The sequence below is a fragment of the Cherax quadricarinatus genome, chromosome 27, assembly GCF_038502225.1.
Source record: "Cherax quadricarinatus isolate ZL_2023a chromosome 27, ASM3850222v1, whole genome shotgun sequence".
NCBI classification, from domain to species: domain Eukaryota; kingdom Metazoa; phylum Arthropoda; class Malacostraca; order Decapoda; family Parastacidae; genus Cherax; species Cherax quadricarinatus.
In genome coordinates, this window is record NC_091318.1 from 11,847,235 (window position 1) to 11,864,651 (window position 17,417).

General features: G+C 40.0%; 1 protein-coding gene across 1 annotated transcript; it reads left to right on the forward strand.

The window, feature by feature from the left end:
• The first annotated feature begins 579 nt into the window (after positions 1-579).
• On the forward strand, positions 580-17,069 carry LOC128691004 (uncharacterized). Its single transcript, XM_053779810.2, has 6 exons — positions 580-970; positions 2,641-2,771; positions 6,524-6,820; positions 8,464-8,739; positions 13,491-13,664; positions 15,988-17,069. Exons 1-6 carry the CDS (start codon positions 946-948, stop codon positions 16,165-16,167), a joined length of 1,083 nt encoding a protein of 360 aa, XP_053635785.2. The 5' UTR covers positions 580-945; the 3' UTR covers positions 16,168-17,069.
• Positions 17,070-17,417: the final 348 nt, after the last annotated feature.

Genomic DNA, 17,417 nt, shown 5'->3' on the forward strand with positions numbered 1-17,417 from the left:
GGAATAAGCCAGCGTGGTTATAAGTAAGTACAGTGACTGTGTCATTCACAGCAGTGACAGTGACAGCTTATAATGATAATGGTGACGGTGATCGCTGATAAGTGTTGGATCGTGAAGCTAGAAACTGTGACGGGTTACCCTTGGTGACTGAGGTCTTGCAGTGGAAAATTGGTATATGAGTCACCAAATAAGTCTAACCGCTGAGCAATTGGAAGAACAGACCCAGTTCCATTATTTATACTTTTCCATATACTTATTTCATTGTTTATATTCATTCATGAACCAGTTGAAATCTTTATACATGTCCATTGTGAAATTATTGATTTCCTTACTTATGCTTGTCAGTAAAGGAAGTCCTTCGCTTATTATTCAGGGTGAACAAAATATCATTACACAGTATCCAGAAGACAGTTTTTTAATGTGCAGATGAACCTGGTACTCGTAAAACTCCGTAATTTTCATTTGTCATATAAGTACTGTTCCATTTGGTTCATTGTGCACTTTTAATTACTTTATAAACATTAAGCACTGAGAGTTCGAAAGTTTACCCTTTTTATATATATTTTTTCTCAGATTATCAGAAAAACAAGAATCTGTAATAAGAATTGTGAAGACTGAAACTGCTTTAGAGACACAGAGAAGAATATTGTTACTGAAGCTCACAATGTTGATATTTTAGTTCCAAGTTCGACGTAACTGATGACTCCACAAACTCGTTGGTAAATCAGCATCTAAGTCCTCTTTTTCGTGTCATTTGTCATTTTTTTTGTACCAGAAGTTTATCAGGTGAATAATTTGCTCTCGCCATCTCCACGTCATTGAGCAACAGGAACTCGGATGAAAACTTTAACACACAATCAATAAACTCGTGACAAACATTTAAACCAACACAAACAGAAATATAACCAGTGGCATTGTGAAGCTAAAACTTTAAGGACCATCACCATGTTTATTAGACCAAGACCCTCGTGTAAGTATATACGAAATATTTGCTATAATATTCAATGTTTCACTAAATATCAGGGAAAAATAAGTAAATCTAGCTAACTGTTTAATTGTTATCTTATAAAGATAAATTAAATATAATTCACGAGCAGTTTACTCAATAGTTATATATATATATATATATATATATATATATATATATATATATATATATATATATATATATATATATATATATATATATATATATATATATATATATTCGCCTAGGAAAGGTTGGAGGGAGGGGGTAAAGGAGGTTTTGTGTGCGAGAGGCTTGGACTTCCAGCAAGCATGCGTGAGCGTGCTAGATAGGAGTGAATGGAGACAAATGGTTTTTAGAACTTGACGTGTTGTTGGAGTGTGAGCAAGTTAACATTTATGAAGGGATTCAGGGAAACCGGCAGACCGGACTGGAGTTCTGGAGATGGGAAGTACAGTGTCTGCACTCTGAAGGAGGTATGTTAATGTTGCAGATTTATAACTGTAGTGTAAGCACACCTTTGGCAAGAGAGTGATGGAGTGAATGATGAAAGTTTTTCTTTTTTTGGGCCACCCTGCCTTGGTGGGAGACGACAGATGTGTTTATATATATATATATATATATATATATATATATATATATATATATATATATACAAAACAACCACTGTGAAAGAATAGAGAAGTTCCACATTATCAAGGAACAATGTTACTTGATAATGTGAGTAGTCACGAAAGCGCTTGGAACTTCTCTATTCTTTCACAGTGGTTGTTTTGCATATTCTGAAATCACCTGTTTACTGTGATTTTATTGCATATATATATATATATATATATATATATATATATATATATATATATATATATATATATATATATATATATATATATATATCGTGCCGAATATGTAAAACTGGTCAATTAGCAAGAACTCATTTAAAATTAAGTTCTTTCTAAAATTTTCTCGTATACGTTTAAAGATATATTTTTTTCATTAATGTTAATGTAAAAACTTTTAATTTTGCACCAAAAGAATCTTAGAAAACTTACCTAACCTTATAACAAGAACAATTTATTTTAGACTAACTCAACTATATATATTTTAGATTTGTTTACAATAATTTAATACTCAACAAACACAGTGAAATATATATTTTTCGTTAGTTTCAGAATGATTTTGGCGAAATTATTTCATACACAAATTTTTGCTTGTCCTATATGACAAGATGAGCGTTGCTATTTAAGCCAAGATCGCAAGTTCTGCCTATTCGGCACGACAAATATATATATATATATATATATATATATATATATATATATATATATATATATATATATATATATATATATAACTCACTACAGTGATCTACGTAATATATGTCAATATCTACTCAACCTTATTTAACAACAATAAAATATATACATTTTTTGATGCTCAGACTGATTTTTGCTGAATTAATGAAAGAGTAAAATAACACTCATTGCTAGGTAAAATAAGACTCATTGTTAGGTAAAATAAGACTCATTGTTAGGTAAAACGTTCACTGAGTTACAAGTCAAACTGAGCCTCTCTGGATATTCAGTACGACATGTGATGCTCATGAGATTCAATTTATGCGTCTTCAGAGAACATGTGATTGATAATAACTAACGAAATCATTTTTATCTTGATAGTGGCGTGGGTGGGCTTCCTGCTGCTGGCCGGGTCCTGGTACAGGATAGCTGTTATGATGGTAATCTTCGGGTTCGCCACATTGTCCATTGTGCAACAGGGACGTCTCACCCTCACACTCCAGTACTTCAAGGTACCACCCGATATAACTCTTACAACTACTACTGCAATGTTTGAATATTTTCCTCTCCTACTACCCCCTATGTTTTATATTCTATATGAAATTAATAGACAGAATACATTGACAGAAAACACAAACATGAATACATTGGTGCAATATATCAAAGATTATAAATCTCCTCCAGCTCCTCCGAAGCCGGACGCGAGCCAGTTATGCAGCATGCATTTCCTCTCTGGATGGCCACGCTGAGGCGCTGGAACATGAAAGTAGCTGCCCTTGGGTCCCTGGTGGTGTCGATGAGTCTGGAGCCCAGTTCTTCAAGGAAACGTGTGGCATTTTTCCCCCATGATCCTAAGGTCACTGATCCCTCTGGGGCGAATTGATACTGTTAGCTTATATCCCTGAACTTGTTGATCTTGTACTCCTTCCTGTGATCAGCAGCTCCTCCCTGTCGCCCGACACTGTGATGGATGTAGGTGTCAGCCAGTGTCGACACACAGGTATAGTCCAATGCTAAGAGCTTGCCATTCTTCTAAGAATAGACTGGTGAACCCGTCGGGGCAGTTTGCTGGGTTGTGGGTATTGTTGGCTGCTAGTGATCAGAGCTCTCTCTCGGCTGGGCATCCAGCTGTTGCAAGGGTTCCCTTTATGATGTCGTTGACTTCATTGTGTCTTGCATGCCAGCCCTTGGTTTTGGAACAGTTAAGACCATGTAGACCATATTGGTCGACTTATACATCGCCGCAAATACACATATATTCCGTGTGAATTGGCTCAGCAAGGAGCAGAGCCACTGCAATACGGAGGGTCTTAGGGTCGAGGCATGTTCCCATTGCCAAAATGGGAACTGTTTGGAGGAAGTCCCAGGAGTGATGTGCACTCACAGCTTGGAGACGGGCAGTCTCCTAGTCTGATGTTACAGCCCTAAGCATGTTGGCAAGCGCCTTTTCAGCGATGGGGACATCCCAACTTGATTGTTTGTAGGCCACTGCTGCACTAGATTTTGGTGCTGGAGCAGTAAGAGTCTCCCATTCAGCGATGGCACTGGTGTAGCTAGGGCCCTGTATTCCTGCCGAGTCACTGAGGTTTTCCGGAAGAATTTATTCTATTAACTCATTTGATACTATGGAAGAGGATGGGAAAGCTGGTAGGGCAATCTGGGAGGATTTGCGTACTCCTAACCCCCCCCAAGCCTGACTGGAAGCGACGGGCTGGAGTTTTGAGACTCTATGACCGCGGGTTCAATCCCGGCCGGGGGTATGGTTTGTTTGCAATCGTGTCATTACGATTTCTTGAGTCATGTTGACAGCAGTGAAGGGACTTGAGCTAGAGTTCGTCACGGCCACGCTAGCTGGAGATTCGTCTGTAAAAACTTGCATTTGTGGTCACAGAGGTGCCTGTGCTAACCTTCCTATGGTGTAGAAATATACCTAGTTGGATGAATCTTATTGTGGCTAGCTGGTCTAGTGGCTAACGCGACGGGCTGGAGTTTTGAGACTTTATGACCGCGGGTTCAATTCCGGCCGGGGGTATGGTTTGGAAGTGAGGCTTGCAACCACTGTCCATCTTCGAGGGAAAGAGACAATACACTCTCTAGCATGGTCTTAAGGAGAGAGTCATATTCCTTGAGTTTCGGACTGCTGAAACCTGGGGAGCATCTCAGAAAGTAGGTAAGTTTTGGGATTGGCAGGCACCTGATGAGTAGGTAGAAGGCATCTTTTATATCGATGTCTTTTATCCTGCCTTCCATCGTCCTGAGGTCTGATATTTTTTTCTAGGATCAGACCGATGGCATTGGGCCCAAGAGAAACACCAAAGAGGATCAGTGGCTCGTGCTCCTGGTAAACCAGCACTATTATTCTGGATCATCTGTCGATTGGTAGAAACTGTTTCACATTTGGTTGGGTTTAAAGATAGGCCCAGACTCTATCCCTTGTCTTTAATTTTTCTGATGTCCTCCAGGAGAAATTCGGTAGTGCCAGCTAGGGTACCATCATCAAGAACCAGATATTGAACTCACTGGAGAGCGCTTCTGTGACTTCCTTGATGACCAGACAGAATAGAAAGGGGGCGAGAGGGTCCCCCTGTTGCACACCCTCAAGCGAGTCAATTTCATGGTTCCCAAACAAAAGTTTAGAAGTCACACTATAAAACGATTCAATGAAGGGATAGAGGGAAGGGAAGTGTCTAGAAACTGCTTGGAGAGCAGCATCCCTTCTGACTAAGTTGAAAGCGTTGGCAAAGTCCAATTTGATCAAGGCTTTTTAATCTGACATGTTGATGGGCAGCTGCTTCACAGCCTTCTTGAACACCAAAACCAAGCTGAGTTGGTTGCAACATTGAGGCAGCCTCTTGACTCACCATTCTTACTGCAGCCTTGGCGACTAGGCGCCGAAAGGTGTTGCCCACTGCAATGGGCCTGATTCCTCCATCCTTCTTCCAGATGGCACACAGTGAGGTACCACAGAAAAGGAGTCTAATAGTCTCTGGGACACTGCCAGCCAGGCACACACTGGAAAATTTGGCGAGTTCAGACAACAACCTCTCTGAAACATCACCAAGTGCTGGACTGAGCATTTGTTTTAAGTGTTGTGGCCTTAAACGGGTGAAACCTTCTTCTGAGCCCTGTGGAAATGACATAGCAGTTTTATACACATCACCATCCTGTAAGGTTAAATGTTCTTCACCTGCTGCAATGTTAGGGAGGTCAATGTTGGTACTGGGAGCCCTGGGTGGATGTTTTTTCTTCAGAACTTGTTCTGTAATGATGTCCTTAAGAGCGATGGTATCCTCACTGGTTATAAGCCTCAGTGTTCCAATAGTATTATCCTCCATTTTTTTTTTTTTTTTTGCTAATTTGGGCTCTGATTTTTGAGGCGTCAGGTGTCCTGTTGTTGGCATTTGCTCGGCGGATGTTTGTCGCCCTAGGGGATATATATATATATATATATATATATATATATATATATATATATATATATATATATATATATATATATATATATATATATATATGTGTGTGTGTGTGTGTGTGTGTGTGTGTAGGTGTAAATTGTGGGACCCATAGCCTCGGAGAAGTGGATAAAAAGGGGTTCAAGGAAGTTTGAAAGGAAAAGCGTTTATATTTCATAAAAGGAATATAAAGACCCGAACAAAGAGTCGCTGCAACACGTCTATGATAACTTCAACTAAGATGGTCATGTAACGTCCCGCCACCGTACTGACTCCGTCTTCGTTAATAATGGTTTTACTGTCCTATTAATTTCACGATTTTGTAAAATTGTCAGAGTGAACAACCTGTAACTTGTTAATATAAACATTTTCTTACTAAAAAGATGTGACACACTACTCAATCCAGATTTAAATTTTCTAGTACAAAAATTTTCATATATCATACATTGCTCTTCTTATGTTATAGTAATTATTTTCCACTGACGCTCATATTCACTCAGTTTAAAAATTAACTTAGTTCAGGCCACTTGTCACAGCCTAGTAAATAATGTCTTGTATACTATGATTTATTATAATTCCAAATCGTTTTCTGTGAACTGATGTACCATTCACTACCCCTCCAATAACACCAGAACACCCCCCCCCCCGTACCCCTCACACACTCCTCCACACATTCTTACTTTCGGACATCCCTCCACGCAGCGCTGTACGACCCTTACGGGTCTAGCGCTTGAACTGATTAATATTATTTTTTTGTAAACTGATGTTACTAATTAATTCATTGTTTACAATTCCGTCTCAATTCCGTCTAGCCCGTTCCCTTCCCTCCGCCCATGATGTTCCTGCCGCCACCTTCCCACGGCTACATGACCGCCCTGGATGCATGTTCCATCGAGGCGGCAACCATCACCGACGCCAAGGGAGGTATGATTCACTCCCTGGACAAGTATTACGAGGAGAGCTCCAACAAGCAGGTTGGTGTAAGTGGCCTTGAGGGACGCCGTGTGTACGTGTATCTCTGGGGAAACTCCGTGGGACCAAGTGATGTGTGGGGCAAGTGGGTGTCCCGCCTCCCTCATGTCCACCTCGGATTCCTTGACTTGCCCAAGGTGAGACCCTCCACTCGAGTACATGAAACATTACTTCAGACCGAGCCGTTGGTGCGATGATCCCCGAACTTTACCAAATATCAATTAATATATATATATATATATATATATATATATATATATATATATATATATATATATATATATATATATATATATATATATATACATATATATATATTGCAAAACAACCACGGGGGAGTTAAATGATAGCTCTAGTCTTTTCGTGTTGCAATCAGTACATTATCAGGAGCTTGCAATGTTGCAGTAGAGAGGAAGATGTCCAAGCAGACACGACGAGCGTAACATTAGTGGCATGGCAATTATCAAAAATTCGGTAAGACTTTGATATGATGTAAAAGACTCAACATTTTAAATATAGATATCTGACTATTATCTTAGGTATTTTTCCATACATTAGAAAACGGGTTCACCGCCGACTCATTTAAAGGAGGAGACATCTGTAGTTTATTCAAAGGGAAGACGACTATAGTTTATACCACAAGATTCTGAGGCAGACGCTGGTCAAAGCATCAAAACCACGCCAGAAAGAATGACCCTGTTTCTTCTGTGTTACATTTAAGACAATCCATCGCATTCGTACAGAAGTCCTATTTTTATAATATCTTTATTTCTACAACTACATGTACAAGATATTCAGGTCTAGCTGATATATAAACATACTGCTGTATAGAAAGCCGCTTGTTATGCTCAGAGCATTTCGGACAAATTAGGTCAGTTTTATCCCAGGATGCGACCCACACCAGTCAACTAACACCCAGGTACCCATTTTATATTGATGGATGAACAGGGACAGCAGGTGTCTTATGGAAAGACGTCCTAATGTTTTCCAGTCGTACCGGAGATTCGAACTCCGAACCTCAGTGTGTAAACTGAGTGCGCTAGAGATCGAGCTACGGGACACTCAGGTTATGGACTATAGCCTCCACTAACAAATCTAATTTGAGTAAGCCGCTATTATTATTATTATATGATGAATGTTTATCATCTTTTGCGATGGCCGATTCTACAATATACCGTCCAAGTAAAGTGGAACAAAGAACATTAACTTTATCTTCCGGCCAGTTTGCCCAGTTATTGCAGACTTTAATGTGTTTTGTTCATCGTATCGAAGTCTGGCCCAATTTTTGATGATTGTGATGTCACTAGAGTAACGTTCGTCGGGTTACCACTACAATTTCAGTGCTTGTGGACTGGCTGCCATCTAATGTTTTATTATTCAGTCTTTCAGGCACCAGGCACTGAGTACTGGTTGATATGTCTGGGGCACTTAGCCTCTACTGCTTCCCTCTTCCCTCATTCTAGCAATAACTCTTCCTCTGAACGTCTTTGCTGGGACTTAATCCTCTTTTCTGCAACACTGCAAGCTAATGATGTGTTGACTGCAACATGAAAGGCCTAGAGCTATCATTCAACTCCCCCCGTGGTTGTTTTGCATTCTTGAATGATTATTATTATTACTATTATTATTGTTGTTGTTGTTGTTGCATTAAAAACAAGCGTTAAACCAGTATGGCTCATACAAACATTTTGACAAAATCAAAATAAACTATGCAGTTATTGCTGACTATTATGTAACTTCAGGTAGATATCTCAAGAGGCCAAGTCTGACTCTCTTACAGATAGTGAGTCTGACCCCGGTTCAGAAACTGGCCCAAATGACCGGTTGGACCACCAAACCGGGATGGTACGTATGGATGGCGGGGCGAGTGGGTCTCCTGTGGGCGGCTGGGGGCGTGGTGCTGCCCCTGGGTGTGGTGATGACGCGGGCCATGTGGGTGGAGGCGGCTGGTTCAGGGTCAGGGATGCTGATGATGGGGAGTGGTAAAATGATGGAAGCTCTGGTGCTGTCATCCCCCGCCCACCACCCACTCCTCACCAACCTCGCTCACCAACTGGTGGGTATACCATCCATTACGAATGTCATTATATAAGGTCTACGACACCCCGGCAACAACCATTACGAATGTCACTATATAAGGTCTTCAACACCGATAATAACCATTGCGAATGTCATTATATAAGGTCTGCAATACTGACAACAACCATTACGAATGACTGTCATATTATATACGATCAGCACCACCGACAACTTGGTGAGCGAGAGACATGTGCAACACTGGGAATTACTACTGACGAACATTAAAGATTGTTAGTGTTGCACACTTGTCTTACTCATCGTTATGAATGACTAGTGGAATCGTAATAACACGACTGTAAACAACTCACCGAAGGACGGGTTTGATCCTGTAGCAAGCCACTCCTAAAGCTAGCAGGCCACAAATGCAGGGTTTTACAAACTTCTCTTACTTCAGCATGGCTGTGGCGTGCTCTAGCTCAGGTCCCAGTTAGATGGACCAATCTTATTTAAGCCGGATTAGTACAGTGGATAGCGCACTTGCTTACAGATTTTAGAACTTGAGTGCAGCGGATTCTAACACTAAGTTCAGTGATTTATTCCTATCAATAACCTCATCGTGTTTTGGTTAAAGTATTATTATTATTATTATTATTATTATTATTATTATTATTATTATTATTATTATTCGCCGAAGGTGTACCTTGCACTTTTTTTACACATTAATTATACAGGTTTAGAGCTGTTATGCTACTTCAGATCATTTCAAAGCCCAGCTCAATCTTAGGTATACTACTACCTCCAGGATGTCACCCACAACAATCGACTAACATCCATGTACCTACTTATTGCTTGGTCACCAGGGGCAGCAGGTGTACAAAGGCATGCCCAACGTGTTCCCCCCGTGCCGGGGAACGAACAAAGGATCTTGCAAGCTTCTCCAAAGGTTTCCCTGTGGTAACTTAAGAACGTTTATTCTGATCTGTTACAGACTTTTATCAATGGCTGTGTAGGTGCTGTGTAGGTGCTGTGTAGGTGCCAGTTTGTTAGTGTTATTCACGCAAATAACGCACCGGTTACTGTGCAATAACTTGAGAGGGCCTTTCTATCTTGTTTTACACCTATTCCGGCGTATCCTATTTAGAAGACTATACTAATTAGTACTAGATTGCGTAGGTGCCAATTTGCACAATTCGTTGAAAGAATATAATTTTTTCCCGTGCCATAAGTAAGTTTATTCAGGTATACACAAATACGGTTACATAGATTATCATACATAGCAGCATATGTGTAGAGAACCTGGGATAACCCAAAAAAAGTTATTATATTAATGGTTATTTAATACCATAACTACTGATGGATTTAAATACTGAAATTTTGATGCCTAATAAAAAAAGGAGTGTTATTATATACGAAGTTTAATTACAAAAAAAAATGGATGGTATTTTTATTTTCTGTGTGATAGTGAGATCACTTCTGATCGACATTGCTCTTTTAGCGCTGATGCATTTTCCTTAAACAAAGTTCAGTGTTAGTGAACTGTGTAAATCCCAATTTGTCAAATTTATTCAACACGGTATCTCGCCTACCTGGTGGTTAGCCTGATACCTGGAGATGCTTATATATCCTGTTCATCAGCTTGTCGGTATCACATACCATGTAATGATATAAATAAATGTATTAAGGAGAAAGTTATGTTAACTGAACAGAAAATCAGTAATAGTGGAGGTGGCGGAATTAGTCTATACACCACAGAACCAAGGTTTTGCTTTAGTGTCAACATCGCTTGTTTATACTGTTTTAAATTATAGTAAAAATAAATGACGCTCGCTTAGGAGAATGAGTTGGGATCAGAGTAGATTGGTAGAGGCTCGATTCTCCGTTCGCTACCCGCTGGCCGATCTCTCTCTCTCTCTCTCTCTCTCTCTCTCTCTCTCTCTCTCTCTCTCCAGCCACGCTGATGCTAAGTGAGAAGGAATGTTTTACATTTAAAACACGAGGCGGTGTTGTCTTAACTGATTGCACTGTGCCGGCGTGCAGAGCAGCTGTACACCCGTGCTTGGTTGAGTGGTCCAGCCACTCAGATCTTGCTTTGGAAGGTCGCACTTCATTATAAAGTAGCACGATGCATTTACTAGTCTGTTGACGTGGGAATCTAGACTACGTAATAAAATATTCTCACAGCAAAATGAACATGTGAAATGCACCACTGTGCCTCATGCAGATCTCAGATGATATTACATGTTTTTGATATTTTAACACAGGATACTCTGGTTTTTGTTTTATGTCGATGAAGCTGTGCAGGCGATGCCTCTCTAATATAGATACCAAGTTTCTGCACCTTCATATAACCGCTGTAATGAATTGTTTCGCCAGTCAGCAGCTTTATCATCTTCGTAATAAAGATACCCAGATGTTGCACATGTATTATTCATCATTCTGTCGGTATTGTCTACCATTATTGCTGTCATACCCATATGTTACGCATATGTCTAATTCATCATCTTGTTTTTCTACTGTTTACTGTTTGTTTTCTAACTTTTCTAATGCTTTCTGCATTTTTTCTATTTGCTTTCTACTTTTTCTGCGTATTTTTTACTATTTTATTGGTAGAATATACCGATAAGTATGTTAATAAGACACAATATGCTGTTTACAGTATATTATTGAGACATTTCGTCCACCAGGGACCTTATTAATTGACTCACGAAATCGTAATAACACGATTAGTAAAAACAGAACATATGTATAGTAGTGAGACGTGAGGTACAGAGACGGACTGGTGATGTCACCTTTAGTAATGCTGATAGCCAAAGTGGAAACTACTTTGAAGTTCAAAATTAGGTGCGTCAGTAGGCCGACTTCAGTACTTTTCCATAAAGTTTTATGAGATAGCAGTGTCATAACCGATGAGAAAATGTTTGGTCATTGTTCCAGAAATTGGGAATGAACCTGAGTTCTGTGTGATAGTGTTAATTGTGGTAATCAAAGCACATTCAAATCAAAGTCTGGTCCGTCTACTTCTTTGCATTAGTTTAACCCTGGGGAAATTCATCAGGAGGTTTTTCTGTGTGGCGGTGAATAGTACAAGCGCTGTGGAATAAGACACTGTAATGAATGTCCTGAACTGTATAGAAGTGTCTTTTTCCACATCTTGATGGTATCACTATACCATTTTTCAGTACCAGCAAGCACTGTTCATGCCATCCCTCTGGCAGGTATTTCTGTTTGCTGATCCTCGTGTTCAGGTCCCAGAAGCTTCCCCTAAGTAAAACTTGTCACAACCTCTGCAAGGTATGACGTAGATGAATGGTTCAGAGAACCGACATGTTGATAAATTAGACACATGTGCAACTCTTGGGTATCTTTATTGTGGAAACGTTTCGCCACACAGTGGCTTCATCAGTCCATACAAAGGAGAATCTTGAAGAACAGGAGGAGAATGAGGTAATCAGTCCCTCAACCTTGAGTCGATGTGGCCAGTCCATCAATCTTGAATAGAATACGGCATACGTGCTGAGAAGGCGCTTATAAACCGTTGGCAGGAGAGGTGCAGAAGTCATAGGTCGTGTAACATTTGTTCAATGTTGAAGTAGGTCGTGCCCAAGAATTAGGCAAGCGAAGAATTCCCAAGTATTAAGATCCCAAGAAGTTGCAGTGTCTGACAGGTTTGTATGGACTGATGAAGCCACTGTGTGGCGAAACGTTTCCTCAATAAAGATACCCAAGAGTTGCACATGTGTCTAATTTATCAACATGTCGGTTCTCTGAACCATTCATCTACAAACCTGTCAGACACTGCAACTTCTTGGGATCTTAATACTTGGGAATTCTTCGCTTGCCTAATTCTTGGGTACGACCTACTTCAACATTGAACAAATGTTACACGACCTATGACTTCTGCACCTCTCCTGCCAACGGTTTATAAGCTCCTTCTCAGCACGTATGCCGTATTCTAGTCAAGATTGATGGACTGACCACATCGACTCAAGGTTGAGGGACTGATTACCTCATTCTCCTCCTGTTCTTCAAGATTCTCCTTTGTATGGACTGATGAAGCCAATGTGTGGCGAAACGTTTCCTCAATAAAGATACCCAAGAGTTGCACATGTGTCTAATTTATCAAGGTATGACGTACTGTAGATGCCGGCAGTGGTGGTTTTAGATGCTGTTTCTTATTTTTTAATTAAGTCCCTTATTGTGCTGGCGACCCTGATGTTGGTTTTGGGTAAAGATTTTGAGAAGTTATCATTTATGATGTTGACAAGTAGAACTGTGTATTTGCTGCAGTTGGAATCTTGAGTGGCTCTATGTACACTAGTATCATCTCTTGTTTTTTGCGGTCAGTGATGAAGTAATGTGGATAGCATAGTTCAGGGAAGGTATCATTAATATAGTCGCACTCTTCATCTAGGAATGTGGGTGATGAACAAAGTGTGCGACTATTATTGATTTCTTGATAAGGGCTCAAAGGATTTGTTTTCTTTTTACTTATCTCCGTGAGAACTGACAAAGTCCCAAGTGAACGAAATACGTTCTAGATAAAAATCCATAAACCGCGTACTATCTTAAAAATATAATATTTTCTGCTCTTCTGAGTAACGTCATTGTTCCTCCCAGATAAAAGGATAATCTCTCTGTCAACATTTAGATAAAAACTCTTCATGCTTCACGCAGCTCATTGTCCATATCCTGACGTCAGCATCCTGTGACAGACAAGCACTGTTTACAATAGGAATCCATTGAGGAGATAACATTTTAAACCTGACCTCATTCATTCTTGCCCTTCAGGTCGACATCGACGACGTGCTCGCTAGCCAGGACCAGATACTCACAAAGACAGTTCAAAAAACGTGTGGGGAAGATCTGAGCCTCTTGTTAGAAGGAAACTGTCGCTCATTCACCATCCTCCCACCTAGTGCTGTATTCGACATGCATTTCGCCCAGGACACGCAAACAGCCAAGGTCAGTGCCTGATGGAGGAAGGGAAATCCTGGGATGACACGCTCATTGCCCAGGTAAGCAAGCACTAGTACTGAGGTAGGGAAAACATTGGATAACAACCCGCCTCGCCCAGGTAAGCACCAGTGCTGAGGGAGGTAGAGAAACCCTCATTCATTTGCGTCTTTATAGTCTTACCAGTTTCCTTACAGATCTGGATAATGGCACAAGCTAACCCACGAGTAGGTAACCCGCAGGCAAACACGTGATGATGAGGTTCTAGAGTGTACAAGCTAACACACGTATAGATAACAAGAATATAGATCATACAAGCTACCTACATGTAGATAACAATGTTATAGATGTTACAAGTAACCTCATGTGTGGAGAATGAAACAGCGTGAAGGGATGCCAAGTATATTCCTCAAGAATGGCAGTCAGACAGTTGGTACAGGAAAACCTTTATTATAACTCCGTTTCTGGCTTGATACAGCTCACACCAGAGCGAAACACAGCCTATTATAAAAGTTTGTTCTGAACCTAGTCTCTTCCCACCAACGAAACAAAAGGTAACAAAAGTATTATATGACTCGCTAAATTGTAAAAAATACGATTCTAAACAACTCCCAGAACGGCTGAGGTTCGGACCGCACAACTGAGTCTTTCCTCACCAGGCTGCTGAAGAGGACGTCAGCTGGGGAAGAGAATATAAAACTGATATCCTGGCAAAGGAAGACAGTATATCAGACTGGAAATCTTTATTGACATAACGTGTGATTTGGAATTTAAGCTTTTCCAAGTCTTGAAAAGTTGGATCTCCAAGCGGAATGTTGTCTTAGTACAGGTTTCCATTCTGTCTTAACTTAATGTCAGTATATGAAGACATATATGTAGGATGACAAATGAAGAGCTAATCTAAAATTCTGTTTCATTATTTACAAGTTGGTTACATTGTACCAGAAACAAGTGCCGTATAATACGATCCTTTTATGACAACGTTTCGCCCAGACAATAGTTCACTTAACTTGGAGTCTTTGTCATTAAAGAATCGCATTATGCTGCATCTGTGTGTTACCATCGTGTTGGTATTTCAAACCATTTCCATCTACCATAGATCACTGTTAGTACAACATTCCTTTAAGGATATAGATATTTAGTGACCACTAGTCATGTAAGTCATATTGTTAAACCCACATCAGGTGAAAATTTCCCACTTCTGGAGATAATCAAAATACTACTGCCATCTATTTAAGTACAAAATATATATAATACGACTTCAAAACAATTTTTCCAAAAGCCATTTTGTATAATAATTATTCCTCAAAATTTATGTTTTCATAATCATGGAAAATCATGAAATGAAGATATTTTCCTTGTAACTTACTGAGTTTTTCCCCAGCGAGGCAACACTCAGGAGCTGATGTTTATAAGCACCTAATTAATGATTTACGCTTTAAAATTGCATACAAAAAACATCAGGTGCAGAACAGTAAGTGGTTGTTTACAGCGTGTAGTGCTAATTATATTTCCAGAGCCAGTATTTATTATACAAAAATTATTGACATACTGTACAATAATAATGCTTCTCATTAAATATAATTTACTATAATATGTCAAACTAAATTTAATTGCGCAGTTAACTGAAACGATAATAGCGAAAATAAATCTCTAAATATTGCTGATTTCCCTTCATTAGTTCTTAATATTTTCAACATTATTCTAAAGCACTTATGCCTTGATCTGTATTGAGGCGCCTTGATTCTAAAATGAATTCGAGTTATCCTTTCCCTTTTCAGATCAAACCTAATTTCCTCTCCCCCCCCCTCACCCTCTTGGGTTTAGTTGTTCCAGAAGAACGTAATAGTTATCCTATACTGCTTATAATAAACTAAAATAAATCGCAAAAAGGCACAATACCGTGACTGGAACATTTATAAAGTCACATAAACGTTAGTGTGACTTTGTAAATGGTCCAAGTCTGACCGAAACGTCGTCGTCAGCTCAGTGTCTCACGGCTGCGTGTCCTCTGCTGGAATTCTACATCAAAGATAAATTTTCTTTCAAAAACTGTCCATAAAAGAGGTTCTCCCATATTATTCCCTTATTTAAACTTGTTAACTCGTTCAAACCTACAGGAATACAAATTTATTTTGCCGAACTGTACTGAATTGTAAAGTTTTTTTTCTCCAGGCATGAATGGAAGTGCGTACTTTAGTCAGTTTGATGCCAGTGTTATCAAGGAGCCCCTAGCGTTAGCTAAGATAACACTGTGTCAAGCTCACCATTTATGAGGGTGTCAGTTCTTTTTTTGAGTAAGTCAACCTATGTGTGTATCTCTCCCATACAGACACCTCCTGAGGCAGCCTCTGTTAATGGTTCCGCCGTTCTTCTGCGATACACGGGCGAGCTTCACCACCTCGAGAACCAGAACAAGATGATCCACCTTTTCCAGTCCTACCAACTGGAAAATTATTGTCCCAAAACGAGTGAAGAGCTGAAAAGGATGTACCACGACCACCACCTGTAAATGCAACGCCACCATTTATAGACGTGCACCACCACTGTAGACACAACATCGCCATCTATAGACGTGCGCCATTGTAGCCTCAATACCACCATCTACAGGCGTGTACCACCTGTAGACGCAACACCATCTATAGACGTATACCACTACCTGTAGGCACAACACCATCTATAAACTTGCACCACCACCTGTAAATGCTCTGTTACCACCTGTCGATACACCAACTCACTCCCGTAGACGCGTTATAAAACCACACTGCTAAGATGCGGAGGTGTCATGTTTTGTGAGTCCATCTACTGAGAAGAATTATAAACTAGTATCACGGAGGTTATCGTCTCTGTGTGTCGTCAAGGAGATGAGTTTGATGGCTCTTCAGTGGGCATTCCTTGACGCCGGTGGAGGGGGTTTAATTTAGTGAAACAGTGTTATCCTCCCCATCCTTGGATCGAGCTGAATGTCCCCTGCAGTTGTACCGTTTTTCTTCACTATGATTATATGAACTCTAGCTCTTGGAGCCGCCTCTGTATTTTCAGCTTACTAACGTAGTCTGTCTTGATCTCATCTAGCTCAGGCTTTTTCAAGTTCTGAAATGTTTTAATCTTTATTATGTCGTTCTTCAGTCGCTCTTATGCCTTATTTATCCACGTTGTAATATGTGGATAAATAAGACACATGTTGCCTACACGGCAGGATTCTTCAGTCGAATATAGGTGAATATATCACTGGAGACAGTAGACGTAGTAGTGTAACGTAGTCAGTACCTCAAGTGTTGCATAGGTGTCTTATTCATCTAAGTTGCTTTGTGTGTGTTTTATTGTACAAGTTTGTATAGAAGTAGAGAGAGAGAGAGAGAGAGAGAGAGAGAGAGAGAGAGAGAGAGAGAGAGAGAGAGAGAGAGAGAGAGAGAGAGAGAGAATAAAATAAGAGGGTTTAGTATGAATTCATGAGATGTGGGTGAGAGATGAACACCAGGGTGGTAAACAAGGAAGTTGGACCTTATAACTACACTGAGGGGGTCGGAAACAGAACCTAACTGAAAATGTAAACTAATGTACTAGAAACCTGAGTGGAAAAATTAAAGAGGAGGTCGAGAGTGTTTCCTCAAGCTCACCGAGCTGTGTACTAACCCCAACACTACGAGCTACACTCTGTGCTCTCACATATTAAATATTATTCTGCATTGTTTTAACACACCGGCCGTCTTACACTGAGGTAATGACCCGAAAATAAATGAGGAAACACTTTCTTGATGA

Coding starts and splice junctions, on each gene's coding strand:
- LOC128691004 (XM_053779810.2), top strand. CDS start 946: ATGTTTATTAGACCAAGACCCTCGT. Junction 8,740..13,490: donor CCAACCTCGCTCACCAACTG/GTGGGTATACCA, acceptor CTTGCCCTTCAG/GTCGACATCGACGACGTGCT. Junction 13,665..15,987: donor AGGACACGCAAACAGCCAAG/GTCAGTGCCTGA, acceptor TCTCCCATACAG/ACACCTCCTGAGGCAGCCTC.